At 39.7% G+C, this 16,741-nt stretch overlaps 1 protein-coding gene across 1 annotated transcript; it reads right to left on the reverse strand.

Annotated features, from left to right (window-relative positions):
• Nucleotides 1–6,845: 6,845 nt before the first annotated feature.
• Nucleotides 6,846–7,640, reverse strand: LOC118807498 (forkhead box protein D1-like). The gene has a single exon (XM_036569519.1). It carries the CDS (start codon nt 7,638–7,640, stop codon nt 6,846–6,848), a length of 795 nt encoding a protein of 264 aa, XP_036425412.1.
• Nucleotides 7,641–16,741: the final 9,101 nt, after the last annotated feature.

The following is a 16,741-nucleotide window of genomic DNA, read 5'->3' on the forward strand; positions in this document are numbered from 1 at the left end:
CCATCTGGTCTTTTGCTTGCAGTTTGTATAGCACAGTAGGTAACACCTCTGTACTCCGCCCAGTAGACAGGGGTTTGATTCCCTGCCCAGGCAGGCTTATCATACTGCACCAATAAGCATCTGTGAATAAGACCCCTAATGCTAGCTTACTTCTCTAACATGATTAGACTGGACACCATTCTGGATAAGAGTGTCTGTCAAATGCTGTAATATAGGCTATATATATAGCCTATATTACACACACACACACACACACACACACACATATATATATATATATATATATATATATATATATATATTTATACACATATTCAGTTTTATTGGCAGCCTAATGTTGGACAAACAAACAAATCTAAGTAGATTAAACAAATAAACATCAGTAAGGATGACTATAAGAACAGCTGTTGAGAAAACTCAAAAGTCCCAATGCATCATGTTGCCTTACAAATTTGAGTTCTCTCAATAGATTTTTTTTTCCATGTGGGCAGTACTGAATGGTCTGCAAAGTTTTTCCATCAGTCCGGTGCTGTAGAGGCGTGTGAAGCTGCGTTCGCTCAGAGTTGGTCAGCGAGCGTTCACAGATGTGGCAGAACAAACAGAAGAAGGAAAGGATAAATGAAGAACAGGACAGAACGCTTGTTCAACATGATCAGAGCAGCCCCGGGGCGACGTCTGCTGGGAAATCCAGTCAAGACACAGCCAGAGAGCTTTATCTATCCTGCAGCGGGATGAGGGGGTTACTTAGAGAAACGTCAGACCCATTAAATATCTGCACCAGCTCTTAAAAATATGAGCAGAAGTTAACTTAGCATTTAATCCGCTCATAAGGTACTTAAAGGCTTAGAATATTTTTGGTGTGTACTCTGTTTTAGAGAAGCTTACCAAGTCAGAAGTGTTCACAGTGGTGGTGATAGGAACCAGACGTCCACCTCTAACAGCTCCCTCACAGAAAGTTATTACATGAAATGGTTATGGATATGCCGCCTGAAAATGTATTTTGAAACACATATGATTGAATTATGCTGATATGTGAAAAATATCAGCAGAATAGGTTTTAGCACGTTGAAGATGAAGCAGAAATTACTTCAAGGGAAGATCACGTGTAAATATCTGTGCCCATATTAATCACAAAGCTGCACTGGGAATGAAGCCAGAGACCACACATTTTATCCTCTGATCTTAGCGCTCATCAGCACGTAAATCTTTCAGGTGCTGAAACCTCCTTTGACCCAAAGGAGTTTCAATATGAACTTTTAACAATAGTCTGGAAATGAAAAACGTTTTTACTTTTTTGTTCATACTTATTTGAAACATTATTGTGAAAATTAAAAAAAAAAAACAAAGAGTCTTAAGTGTGTATAATAATGACAGGTAGTATAATAAAGTGGAAGCAGAGGAAGGCAGTTTCTTCTGCAGGCAAGTCAATAGAGATCTGTCTGTTTTGTCAGGTGCAAACTGACACCCATCCCTCATCCGTTGACCCCCCACATGCATACAAACAGACTTAAGCCTTTTCCTACATACATACTACACTTTAATAATGATATATACCGTGTACTCCTTTCTAGTAGTGTAATATTATAGTAGGTTAGTGTATTTATTATAATACAATTGTATGCAAAAGTCAAATGATGCTTTGTTGAAGTTAACAAATCCTCTACAGAGAGCAACAAATATGAACATTTTCTGCAAATTGTAGTGCACAATTTCTATTTATATGCTGAGTTTAACCCCATAAATAGCCCACTGGCAGGCCCAAAGTTTTATTACACAATTGTATAACCTAAGAATAGCTTAGCCAGTTGAACTGAAGTGCCTATAGTTACTATAAGCCTATAAGCCTTAGAACGTAATGAGCCTGGGATTTTAAGGGGGTAACATACTGGGAAAAAATAAAACCTAAAATATATAATATGCCATAACTTTTGCACAGGCCACATTTGTTCACATTTTCCCCCAATATGATAAATTCAGCAATTCAACAGTCATTGTGCACTAAGCTGTGCAAGAGTGTGTTCTCAGTAGAGGATGTGTTCACTTATTTTCAACAAAACACATTCAAATCAACACACTCACTGAAAATCAACAAAACACATCAGTTGACCAGGATGCATGTGAGAAGACAATTCAGTGCTGTGGGTCTGAAAGGATGTGTAGCTGCCAAGAAGGCCTCACTGAGAAAAAGACAGACACATCAAATGAAGAAGCTGAACAATGGACTGACCACCCCAGAGTCCAGACCTCAACATCACTGAATGTGTTTGATTACTTGGATCATAAGAAGAAGAAAATGGAAAACCAAGACTGAACTGTGGAGGTGTGGAAAATTATCCCTGCAGAATAGATCTCTAGAGGAAGCTGGCTAGCTAGATTTGCAGTGTTTGCAATACGCTATAATAGCAAATGTAACAAACTGTGTGAGTGTACAAGTTTTGGCACTTGTGAACGTGTTGTTCTCATATCAAAATCTTTGTTTTCATAATGAACCCTCTGCTGCACGTATTATAAGAGCAATTTAAAAAAAAAATATTCAATTCACTTTTCTTGCATAAAATGGACTTGATTAGTAAATATAAAAACATTCTAAAAAAATAATGTAGGCAGGGGTCCTATTGGAGTTTGTTGCCTTGAGGCAACATTGTGCGACAATGAGAAGAAATGATACAGAGCCGTGTTCCCTGAAGTGTTGAGACCTGGCTTGTGACTGGCTAAATCCATTCCTCTGTCACACACTGTTGCTTCTAGGCAACACACATCACTCTGCAAATTCTCATAACAAAAAAAAAATTATACTGAATGTTAAAAAAGAGGTTTAATGGTGCCCAATTAGAGACAGTATGACCAAGTACTTGATTTTATTGACTTACTTAAACTCTTCCCTTTTATTGTTAAACTGGTTCATTGTCTTTAAATATGTTTAATGTTATTGTAAAGTTATGGAAAATGAGTTTGTTGCCCTGAGGCAACATTGTGCAATAAAGGGGTTAATGTTATTACACTATTTGGAAACTAGCTGATCTTTACATTGTATGAACTCTCCACTGATAGAAATGCTCCAAAATGAGTAAGAATAAGGTCTCATTACGTTACCAGAACATTTCGTCCTTCTAATATAAAGTTACCATGCTGAAGATGTGGTTTTGTTACAACAGTGATGATATACTGCATATGATTTACTTTTAAACAAAAACCAGCTAGAATTAGTGCTTAGCAACACAACTGGTACATCAGTCCCGAGAGAATGAGTGAGCTGAGGTTTAGGATTGCCATTCAGAAACGAGTGCGGGGGCCAAGCACCTCAGTGAGCCGTTTATTTTCACAAGAGAAATGAAAAAAAAAGTCCTCCAAAACATTATTCATCTGGAGATATATCCGGCCTCTTCCACAGATACAAAAACACACAGTGCTCCGTAATCCAAACACAGGCCAAATGACCAAACCAATGCAGGGATTGTCCTCTTCTGCAATTCGCTGTAGGCTCCGGCCTCAGCGTATTTGAAGCAGCGTTTGGCTGTGTGGCATTAGGGAACTGTCAGCCATAATAAAGGGCAGCACAGAACCACAGCAAAAGCTGCATTACAATCATATACATACATTAGATTCAATGTCATTGTGCTTAAGGGCTCATATGTGTCTGATAAGAGTCTGGGCTGTTTGTGCAGTGTGTGCATGTGTTCCTCATTCAGACCAGTACAAGCGTGTGAGGGAACACACACATCTTTGGCTGTGAATTCCTGCCACTCGCAGGATAGAAAATGCTTAAAAAAGAAAAAAAAAAGGCAAACAGGTCCAGTTTAGCTCCCTCATTTCAGTGGTTTCAGAGATGCATCCGCACAGAGTCTTGTCAAAAAGAGAAAAAGTGAGAAAGTTTACTGTTTATATGAATACATCCCTGCATACATGCAAATGAGTTTGTTTGTGAGAATCAAGCACAAAAATGAATAAAGCAAATTGAGATTTGGTCATTTCTGCAAAGAACACAGGCCAAACTAATACAGCACTGAACACATACACTGTGAAAACCAATTAAAACGACTTAAATAACACTGTACAACCGTAAACCCCCTTTACATCGCTGCGTTTCTCTGCCATACAGACACTTCGAACCCAAGAGCCCCAATTTCCCACCATCTAATCCCTGTACTTCTCCTGAAACCCAAGAAAATCATGAAAAAAAAGGCAAAGAATTGGATTGACTGCTGTTTTGGCCATGAATGTACAACTTACAGTAATAAATAACAGGAATTTAAACACATACAGCATTTCTAATTGATGAGGGGTGGAAAAAAGAACATCCTGAAGTTTAATTTAAAGTGAAAGCATGAAGCCAAACCTATACTTTCGTACACTATATAAACTTACAGTTGTATGTTTTTTTTTTTTCAAAGGTTTGAATGACATGTCTTGTGAATTTTAAATGAAATTAAGTTATCACATCCTCTACAAATTAAACATTGTGTTTGGCTGCAATTGTTAGTGCACAATTTGAATTTAACATATAAAAGCCCACATAATATAAAATATGCCATAACTTTGCACAAGGCTACATTTCATGTTTTGTTTTAATATGTTAAGTTCAGCAAATAACAGTAATTGTGTGTGTGTGTGTGTGTGTGCATGTGTGTGTGTGTGTGTGCGTGTGTGTGTGTGTGTGTGTGTGCGTGTGTGTGTGTGTGTGTGTGTGTGTGGAGGATGTGTTAACTTATTTCCACTCAGAAAAAACAACAAAACATGTCAAGTGACTGGGGTGCCAAAACTTTTGCACACGATGCATATAAAAGTAAAAAGTAAATTCAACTAATTAATTAAAAGTATGTATTTGCTTGGTCGTGTGCACCACTATAAACCCTTAAGAAAAGGTTCTTTAGTAAAGGCAATCGCTCTACATAGAAAATGAACCATCTGCATGCATAAATTATAAAATGCAGAAATTGGAAAAACTGCTTCTTTTCTATGATGGAAAACCTGTTGTATACAGTTGTATACCTTCTTATGGTTCTTTAAAAGAATCTGTTACATGTCACAGAACCCTTTTTTAGTTCTATAAAGAGCCCTTTTTGGTTAAAACGTTTGCTGAGATAAAGCAGTTGTATGCAGTTTTATTTTACACCGATATGAATTTGGTTGGATAAAAATAAATTCAAATTCACGTGAACTCGACTGAGTGGGGAGAGAAAAATCTCCTGGTCTTTGAGATTTGTAATGAGTTGCCAGCATTTTCCACCCCTGTTCTTAACACAGTCATTTAACCTCAATTATGTAAAGAGACTTAAACTAATAAAGGCAATAGCTTCTGAAATGCTTTTGAAGCCAGTCCTACTACTTGAGTTTTACTCAGAGACTCACAGATATGAAGACGCCAGCATGACTTCAGTGGTGGAAAATAATATAAAGCACATTCATATTACACATATGTCCAGTTTTATATTCCTCAGTTTAACTGTAGGCAGGTTTAGTGTAATGTTTACCAAAAGGCACTTTCAGAGTAATCCAACAGCAGGAGATCCTCAGAGAAAATGCAGGCAATAATGTTTTCCTTCAATGAAAAGCCAATCATCAGTCTAATGATTTATAGACTGTGTTAATATAAAAATATAGATTTGCTTCTTGTTTCTTTCTCCCTTCAGAAAAACAGTTCCGATGCTCATATATAATATAAACATTTAGTGCTGACAAATAAGAATGGTTCCTTTCTCAACCACTCGAACTGCCAATGCTGCTTCAATGCATTTAGGCCACTGTGTCCATTTCTGCTCCGTCTGTATCAGTTTAATGTTTCCGTCTGTTAAGATCTGTAAACTTGTAGATTTGATAGTGGCAGATAAAGACGATTCATATTTCAGAGTTTGCATATTTCATTAAGTTCGTCAAATGAAATGTTTGTGTTGATATTCTTAGTGTAAATAAGTGAACCTCTACAGAGAACACACTTCTGCACATTTCAATGCATGAATATAGTTTATGTACTGAATTGAACAATGTGATAAAATGTGGCCTGTGCAAAAGTTATGGCACACTGAACATTTTAATTTTTACCAGCAAATAAACAGAAAATTGTGCAGAAATGTGCCATATTTGAGTTCTCTGTAGAGGATGTGTTCATTTATTTCACTCAGAAAATCACCAAAGCATAGCATTTGACCAGGAGTGAAGCTTGAAGAAGCTTGTGCAGGCGACAGTATAGCCCTTGACTGAAAAACCTGAAATGGTGCTAATGTAGTTTCAACTGGAAACCCATTTATTTTGATTATTCAGAATTGATCCTAAGAAATAATGTAATTGTGTTAATCTGAGGAGTGACAAACCAGGCTGTCTACTATCCAATGTCCATTTTTAAAACTTAAAGACATTGATCAATTTTATTGCACATGAAGACAATTTAAACTGAATAAATGTGACTTTGAATTTTTCAACAGCTAAAATTTTATCAGGAAAATGTCTAATTTCATCTTTTTTTAGTTTTTTAAATGTTGGAATAATCATTATTAAAAAAACGTTTATTATTAATGTGTGAATAAAAAAAAAACAAATAAAAACATTTTAAATTACTTTGGTCGACTTAGATTAACTAGTGCTGTTTAGAAAAAAATCATCTGCGTTTGCTGTTAAATGCTTTAAGTTGGTTGTTTGTTGTTTTTGTTTCCACAGTTATGTTTAAAATACGTTTTAAATATTTAAGAAAACACGAAAACAAAACTGTATCAGGGTTAAATCTGTCTTTTCTATTTTTCAGTTCTTTTTAACTTTCCTAACAGTTTTCACCACTTTGTGCTGTTAATCTCATCTATTAGAGTTGATGGCTGTTTCCTAAATGACTCTCTTTGACAGTTTTACTCAGCTGTTTACAGAGTAGCCAGAGCGGAGCAGTGCAGCGCGCGCAGTTTGCTGTACTCGTGCTGCAGGGAGTAAAAGCTGGGAGGAAGAGGAGGGATGAAGGAGGCGCAGTGCAGCGGAGAGGCCAAACCGAGCGGAGGAACCGGAGGAGCAGGAGGAGGAGGAGGATTCAGAGGATGAAGAAGGCCTTTGGTCCCCGCGCCGGGAGTCCGCGCGAGCAGCGTGGAGAGCGCAGGCCACAGGCTGACGGGCTGTAGCCGCGGGAGCGCGCTGAGTTGGAGCGGCGCGAGGCGCTGCTGGTGGTGCTGCTGCCGCTTGAAGCGCTTGCGGCGCCGCAGGAAGCTGCCCTGCTCGAACATGTCCGAGGACTGCGGGTCCAGGGTCCAGTAGCTGCCCTTGCCGGGGTTTCCAGGCTCGCGCGGCATCTTGACGAAGCAGTCGTTGAGCGACAGGTTGTGGCGGATGGAGTTCTGCCACGCGGGGAACTTCTCGCGGTAGTAGGCGAAGCGGCGGCTGATGAAGGCGCAGATCTCGCTGAGCGTGAGCCGCTTCTCGGGGCTCTGCAGGATGGCCATGGTGATCAGCGCGATGTACGAGTACGGGGGCTTCGCCGGGGACGCGCCGCCGCCGCATCGGGTCGCGCGCTCCCCGCCGCCGTCGCCGCTCTCATCATCGTCGTCGTCCTCCTCTCGAGAGCTCCGCGCGCTCCTGGAGCTCCTCGCGGGCGCCGCCGCAGCCGCTTGATGCTGCTCGTCGCCGTCGCGCGCGGCCAGGCCCACCACGTCGATGTCGGGCTCGTCCATGGAGCCGCGAGAGCCCGAGTAACCCTTCAGAACGAGAGAGAGAATCCTGCGCAATGGAGACGGAGAAGCGCGTGCACGGTGGAACGTCGGTTATTCCTCTCGTGGCCGCGTTTATGGAGGCGCGCGCAACGGAACGCTGTGCGCGCGGAACGGGGCTTCCCAGGCTGGCCTAATCAACAAACCAAAACAACAACAACTCCTTCCAAAGGGCTGGTGCCACCTGCGCGCGCGCGCGTGCGTACCACGCCGGATCTGAGGAGTGTATATGTATGGTCGCACGCGCGGGGTGTCCATTCACCAAAAAGGAAAAAGAAACGATCTGCCTGTTTTAATTCCCATCAGAAGCTGGAAGTACAAGCTGCGCTCCCGCCTGTTCCATCCGAGTTAATGTGATTAATATCTACTCATGTAGTTTATACTTGTTTATTTAAATCGAGCCTCCTGTCCGAGGAGAAAAGCCCGTCCTCAAGAGTTTCTCCCTAACTCTGTCCGCCAGGGGCGATGACGTCACGGCTCGTCAGGTTTTTAAACTAGAAACGTCCCACCAGAAATACCCAACACAGGCAGCGAGCTCTCTCATTCAGCAGCCTGTAAATACTAAAAATACCCCGCGGGAGACATGCTGTACAGCCTCCAGAAACACGGGTCTTCAAGGGTTCTTTAGTAAAGGGAATGGTTTTATTTAGAACCATGAGTTCTCAAACCATTTCCATGATTCTTTGCATCATGAAATGGTTCTTCAGATTGATGGAGAATGTGTCATGTTTGGTTTTTGAAAATGGTTCTATGTAGTTTGACATCGGAACAACTGAAGAAAATACCAGAACTATATACATGTTCTCCATCAGTCTGAAGAACCATTTGAGAATGAAATCAAAATAACCCAAACCCAAAAAAGCTGGTACACTGCTAATTACTGCTTTTTTATTAACATTTGACAAACTGCCCAACTTTTTTTTATAGAACTCATGGATGTAAATAGAACCATTGTCTTTATATACTTCACTGCTACTGCTCTGCACCCAAACGTTATATATAACATACATTCTACAGTTATAGACTGTAGTCCATCTGTTTCTCTGCATACTTTGTTAGCCCCATTTTACCCTGGTCCTTAGTGGTCAGGACCCCCATGGACCCTCAGAGAGCAGGTACTATTTGGGTGGTGGATCATTCTCAGCACTGCAGTAACACTGACGTGGTGGTAGTGTGTTAGTGTGTGTTGTGCTGGTACGAGTGGATCAGAAACAGCAGTGCGGCTGGATTTTTTAAACACTGTGTCCACTCACTGTCCACTCTATTAGACACTCCTACCTTGTCAGTCCACCTTGTAGATGTAAAGTCAGAGATGATAGCTCATCTGTTGCTGCACAGTTTGTGTTGGTCATCCTCTAGTCCTTCATCAGTGGTCACACTATTCTCAGTCCAGCAGTGACACTGCTGTCTGATCCACTTAGACCAGCACAGCGCAACACACACTCACACACACATTATATATATATATAAAAACATCTTTGTGCAGAGCAGTAGCAGTGAAGTTAAGAGCCAGGATCCAAGGATCCAATAAAAACAGAAAGCAGTCATTTATTCATTTATTTGAACAAAAAAGTACAAAAATGTTTAAGGTTTAATCTTTTCAAATTCAGTTTTTTGTAAATATACATTCATTCTGAAACCAATGCAACCACATTCTAAAAAAAGTTGAGACAGGCCCAATTTAAGACTAGGAACACTGTAAAATGTTAAAAACATCTTAAACAGGTGATGCAATCATGCCTGGGTATAACAGGAGTGTCCGGGAAAAGCTGAGAAGTTTATAAGCGAGGAAGGTTTGAGGTTTGAGGCTCACCAAAAATGCAACAGTAAAAAAATCTAGCAGCTTAAAAATAAGATTCCTCAGAAAGCGATTACAGGGAGTTTAGGTACTTCACCCTCTACAGTGCATAATATCATCAAAAGATTCAGGGACTCCAGAGAACTCCCTCTGCATAAAGGACAATGACAGAAACAACAACTGAATGCCGTGAAATCTAGAATGTTTCTGTGATGGACATCAACTCATAGGCTCGGGAATATTGACAAACCACTGTCAGTAAACAGTGAAAACAGTGCATCCTCAAATCCCAGTTATAACTGGAAATCATAGATTAACAATGACCAGAAATGCTGACTTATGTGATGCTTTAGCTTATCTAAAATGGACTGATGCCCAGTGAAAACGTATTGTGGTCTGATTAGTCAACCTTTTCAATTATTCATTGAAATAATGGACGTTGTGTTCCCTGGACCAAAGAACAGACTGTTACCAGCATAAAGTTCAAAATCCAGCATCTGTCAGGTGTTAGTGGGTAACCTGCACATCTGTGAAGATGCCATGAATTCCAAACACATTTTGGATCAACATATACTGCTTTATTAAGCTCAAAATACTACTTCATACTACTTCATCAATTTTCAGTTTTGACAATTTCAAAACTGTTTTAAAACAGTTTGTGTCTTAATAATCATAGTAAATGATCAGGTGCTGGTAAAAGGAAAGGTGATGTAACACAAGTACACTACTAAAGAATTACTTTTATTGCATACAAATAAGTCACATGTAGTCTATGAACAGGCAAACGTTGTTGTTGTTGTTGTTTTCCCCCCTAAGGCAGGACCTGACTCTACCTCTATTTTAACTCTATTAGATCTCTGCTGTGCACAACTAACACGTTTTGTCCATGGACACTGTTTTGATTTTTTGAGTCTTGACCCATGAGGGAATGATCTGCAGCTCCAGTGATGCAGCATTACTCATTTAAAAACAAGGCAAACACGATGAACCACCACCAAATACTTCACTGGTTTAAGTCACAGTCTAGTTCATAACCACAACAGTTCAGCTAAAACTCAGCATCTCTCAGACTGCTTAGACCCACACTGATCTAATAAACAACTGTAAGCCTACATACTGACTCACAGCAGATCAGAAGGACAGATGTTTTGCGGCCTATAGTGTTTTTTTTTTTTTAATGCACGTAATTCACTTTTTTAAAATGGCTTATACAAAATCCACACATTAATTCCACCCATTTATTATTTTTTTAATTTCCACATAATTCAACCGTGGTAAACAGTATGTAAACAGTCATTCCGAGAGGCTTAATGTGAAATGCTTCAATGAAGAGTAACTTGAGTAAAGCATTTCAAACGCAAGATTTTGACTTAAGCCCAAATCGAACGTTTGCCAGTTGTCCCTCCGCTCTTTTTCCTTTTGGATAGGCATGATTTTAAGCTTAAGCTTAAGTTATTTGATGAAACTGAGAAATCCTGTTTTGTGAAACATTCCCCAGGGGTCACAATGTCTACAAAACAAATACAGCACTTTTTATTTACTATCCAAAACCACCAGGGACCCTACTCACATCTTTATATGTAATGTTGATGGTAAAATAGTGGTAAATCCAGAAAAATGTTTTCTTTGGGGACTACTTCGCCTTACAACACCTTGCATGTACCTTTATGCCATTAATGCATTTCATAAAATAGATTTTTGGCCAAAACTTTGCCTCAAAACTTTCATAAAACAATGTTTTATGCATCAGGCAGCATTTAGTGTGAAAGCTGTCTGTGAGAGTGCTATTCGAGACATTAAAAGAGGGGTTTTGCACATCTGGTTCCCACCACTGTGAACAATTCTGACTGTATGTTTCTCTAGAATGGTGTACTTCACATCAGACCATTCTGGATGACTGTTTACTGAAGCATCAATATTTCTGATTCTGCTGTTTCTTTGAGAATCAATCCTCACGTCAAAATATCAATACTACACATTTTCTTTAAGCAGTACCCCAAAATGTTTATCTTATTATGAAGCTGGATGCATCTAATATCAAAAAAGTGAAAATTTGACTGTAGATGTCATATGTGCAGGACATGAACTACCTTTCTTTCAGGCTAGTCACGAGATGGAGTGAATAATGGCAGACCATGAGTTACTTCACTCTACTAAAAACAGTTTAGTTAATACTAATACAAAGCATTTAAAATATCATTTTACATTCACATTTACTGGTTTGCACTGTACAAATAAAGAATTCACATACACAAGATGACTTATGTATTAGCATTGGGACATTAGTCTCGGTATTACTTGGTATCAGGCTGAAAAGAAAATGTGGTATCTCAAAATAAAGGCTGTAACAAGTTGTAATTAGTCAAACTGCACTGTAAAATGACACCTTTTGTATGATAATCTTTTCCTCTTTTTTCATATCAAATTCCCCAATACTTTTAGGAGAACATCATAAACTGTACTTTTGTTGTCACTATTTTTAAATATTTAATTGATTGAAATCATTAAAACAACTGTCTTTTTTCACAAATAAAAGAATGTTACAAAAAATCTGAAAGACTACATGAACAGCCAAGCACACATCTAGTACTGCACTATTAACTTTCAATGAGCTTGCCTAGTTCATACTGGAGCTTACTGTACATCACTGTATTCAACACATGCTGAGAATTAAATATGGTGTAGGCTTACCTAATAAACACAGCCTACAATGGCCTTGAAAAAGGGCTACTTGTTACCTCACTCTTATGAGTGGCTGCGCCCCCACGTGGCTGTAGGATGCATTACACAGCACTGTAAAAGATTGTTTTCTACAATTTTCAATTTATTTTTAAATAAATTTTCAGAATGACTTTTAAACAATATATATGCGAGTAACTGACCACACATGCCAGTGAGAACTACAAAACAACCACAAAACTCAAATGAAGAAACAGGAAGTTGTGAGCACAACAGGAATAAACACTTCAGGAAACAAAGCAAGGGGAAAGCTCAATCGCAGGTCACCTCTACAACACACACTGAAGAGATGTTTGATGGAAAACATGTAATAGACTTATCTATTTGAATGAATGCATAAGTTAGTAAACTTACTTTTAAGTGCTTAGTTTGAAGAAAGAAGGTATGTTTAAACACATCCAAGCCTCTCAATGACAATAATACATCCTTTCAATCCACATGCACATACTGAGAGCCAGCAACTAATCTCTTGCCAACATCTCTTATCACAGAAAACAATAAAATGGAGATAATTACCAGATTTTAAATGACCACTGCAGATGGCTGTCCATGTAGTGTTGGAGACAAGATGGGTGTAGTTACAAATGAAGAAACAGGCACCCGTAACAACTTGGAAAAAAGACCCTGATAAACTGAGGAATTCTCTTGAGTTTTTTTTTAATGATGCTGGTGTGGTGCATTGTTGCTTTATACAGTTAGAGATGCCTTCACTCCTTTAGAAGATCCTTAATCAGGCTCCTAGAACCCCCAGCTGATGGAGAATTATAGAAAACAATGACAGTGATTCTAGGTCTCACCAGTTCTACCAGCTAGTGCGTTTGTTTTGAGAAGCGAGCTGGAGCAGATCTCCACACTTCAGACATTTAGAGTTGGAGTTGGCCTCCTTCCTGGGAATGTTCCAACACTGCAGACAGCGCACACGGTATTTCTTATACCTGTCAGGTACAAACAAGGATTCCCCAATAATAGCAACAAAAACAAAACATTGGATTTGGGTAAAATATGGAGAAGTCAAGCTGAATGGAATGCAGGTGTTTTGGAAAAAGGTGTGGAGGTTGCAATGAAAGCATCATTGAAATTGCTGCTCTGTTTGGGCCAACAATGACTCATTTCAGCTTCATTTGGTTTCAGCCAAACAACACCTTGAATTGAATCAGTTGGCTTGGGAATCATATGTTGAAGTATAGTCTTATGTCAAAGTTTGTCTGTCCCTGGTCTAAGTGAAACTAAGTTAGCTTACCATCTGCAGGAAGCAAACTTAAATATGGCATTTTCTGCTAAATTAAATTCTATTTTTGCGCTGAGTTTAACATGTTGGGAAAAAAACAGAATATAAAAGTGTTTTTTTGCACAGGCTACATTTTTTTTTTTTTTCTCCAATATGTAAAATTCAGCAAATAAACAGTAGTTATGCATTAAAATATGCAGAAGTGTGTTCTATGTAGAAGATACGTGATCTTATTGTCACTTAGAAAATCAGCAAAACATGCAATTTGGCTGGTATTCTTCAAACTTTTGAATACAACTGTATCTCCCAGGTGTTGACAATCTAAAGCCCTCACCTGATCCCACACGCATTGCAGAGAGGAGTGCCATCTTCAGCATCTCGCCATAAAGGAGTCTTCCTTGTGCAGCATGACGCACATATCTTCTCTAAAAGGAAAGAATCACCGAACAGCAAAAACACACATTAACTAATCCATAACTTTTTATTTGCCAGCATGTATTTCTTATTTATTGTGAACACTCTTAAAATAAAATTATATATATATATGAAATGAGCCCCAAGTAAGACATTCGCTATGACTGTGGATCTTCAAAGGTTCCAGATATCAGAAATTTGTTCTAAAATTAATCAAATTAAAAAATTGCATGATGTTCATTTAATCACAACTGAAACACTTCAGAAAAATATCCCTGTGTTAATCATTAACTAAGCTTTTTTTTAATTAAGAAGAGAAAAAGGAACGAAAAAGGACTAAAGATATCCTTCAGTAAGCCAGTAAACAGCATCTAATCCACAATGGGAAATACAACAAACTAGGACAGCTCTAACACACAAGCCGTAGCTTTAGAACAGAGGGTGTGAACGATTATCGGGCGCTTTTTGTGAAACTGTCCATAATACATTTCACAGTCTTCATTTACAGTGTATGCCAGGCTTACATGAGCTCTAGTCTGTGGTCAGAGCTCCACCTGCTGGTGGAGGCTGGTACTCACTGGACAGGCTGGCGGGGTCACTTTCCTCTTCAGAGCTGCTGGTGCGTTGGGAGCTCTGCTGTGACCTGGACCTGCTGCTTCTGCTTCTCCGGCCACGCCTGCACAGCTCACTACAGCAAAAAGGAGCAAATACTGGCACAGTGTTCTCCAGCAAGCATGTAAAATGAAAATGCAAACTTAGCTTCTAGCATCTACAGTTTATGAACAATTCAGCTCAAAGTGGCACAAGCTAAATACACAAACACACACACATTCATCACAATAAATATGATTAGTGATTAGTAGTGACTAAATTTATTTTGACTACGAAGTAGAAGCACAATAAAACCAAAATACAGTTTACCTACATGACATCTGTGCCATGTTAAGTTTGCGCATAAAAACCTCTAAAATTATATGACCATGCTAATTTTAACACAATGTTAGAACTAACCCCACCATATGGAGGCTGTACTTTTGCTTGGTAACCTGACACAGTGAGATGCTTCAAAATGTGTCGTTATAGCTACGAAGAGTGCGATTAAAAAAATATAATAATGTGGCTTATACACACACACACACAACTCAGTAATCAAAACCACTTATGATAAAAAAGTCACTTTTATGGTACAAAAACAGGGCTTTTAACTACACAACATATCCATGTTACATGTTATCCCACATTAGGTTATTCCCCACTCTCTCACACACTGTACTGTTACATCCCTACAAAAACTGTTGTGGTTATCTTCAGTGTGTGAAATACCAGCTGGTTTTCAGGGGGTCCCGTGTTGGCTGGCTTCTCCAGCATTGGTGGGCTAACTCATTCACTATAGTGGCACTGATTAGTTTATTAACAACTCTTCTGAAAATGCTTCGATATAGTAACGTGGTGCTTTGGTAACATGCTCCTCCACACATTAACTGAGATCTTAGACATCTCCTCCTTTATTTTTGGTTTGAGAAATGAGCAACAGTTCACTCTTCTCACCAGTCTCTTGGGAAACTGGGCATGTTTTCCGATTTACAGCGACGCTGCAGTGCATTGTAAAGTTTTCAAAGGTATCCCAGGCACCATTACAGCTGCTAGGCTATGAAGGACCAACTGGGTGAACCATTCTGCTACATCGCCACCCTGAGCCAGACCAGTGCTGCATCTCTAGATGGTTAAGAAGGCTGAAGCAGCTAAACAATGAGCTTTCCCTGAATTTGTGTTTGTGCGTCTATTTCTCCTTAATTACATCATAAGTTTATTTTCAGAGACCCCCAATTTTGATTCACACATTCGGGGGGGTCCAAGAGATTAATTAGGATGTCCCAGACACTCCAGGACTCCAGGTTATATTGCTGCATATTGCGGTTATGATGTTGTGCACTTAGTACAAACACGTTCATGAATACTTAATATCACAGAGTTAAGACTGGAAAGTTTGCCTGGAAGGTTTAAAATTGGTCAGCATACAGTAACAATGTAGTCATTTGTGAGAGGGCTCATTTGCATAACGAAACTTTCTGCCATATCGGTATTGCACAGGCTGATTTTGTGATCACAGTGATATATTGTACAACCTTATTATGAAGTGTATTTAAAATCATGCTTCCTTATGATAGTTCCTGCAATAACACTTTAGAAAAACTCACCCCAGATACCAGGACAGGACTGTGAAAAGGAAGCATTGCTTGCCTGTAATTTGAGGTGATGAGCAGCCGGCACTGGTCAGTGCTGCGGTCCAGCTCTGTGTGCATGCTGAAAGTGACTCCTTGAAGCTCCGGGTCCTGGAGGTCCGGGCTGCGGGCAGGGCGAGACTGCTTTCTGGGCGTTCGCCTACAACTGCCACCACTTGGCTGAGCCGAAGGTGCAGCCTGGTCATCCCCAGGCGCCTGGAGCTTCTCCTCCTTGTTGTCCTCCAGATTATTGTTGAGATCCGTTCTAGTTGGGGAAGCACTATCTGGTAGGGGTGACTGTGGTGTCATTGCTGACACAGCTTCACTGTGAGGCTCTGGATTTTCACAGGCAGTGAAAGCAAAGCACAGGGAGTCTTTTTCCTCAACAAGAGATGATGTGAAGTCAACTGAGCTTATCTCAGGGTTTGGGGCTTGTGGAGCCTCAGATGTTGATGAAGCACTGACTATTTCTCCTTCTTCTGTATGAAAAGGTGTCTGGGCCTGATCACAACCTTCCACATCTTTTGCCACAACAAGTGGTACCACAGATGTTTCAACTAGGAAACAGTTCTCGCTGCTTTCCTCACTCATTACAGTGGCACTGCCGAAATGAGAGATGTCCGCTGTGTTCTTAGATATGAGCTCTGCGAGATCTTCCACGGCC

The sequence above is a fragment of the Colossoma macropomum genome, unplaced genomic scaffold (assembly GCF_904425465.1).
Source record: "Colossoma macropomum unplaced genomic scaffold, Colossoma_macropomum, whole genome shotgun sequence".
Classification (NCBI taxonomy): domain Eukaryota; kingdom Metazoa; phylum Chordata; class Actinopteri; order Characiformes; family Serrasalmidae; genus Colossoma; species Colossoma macropomum.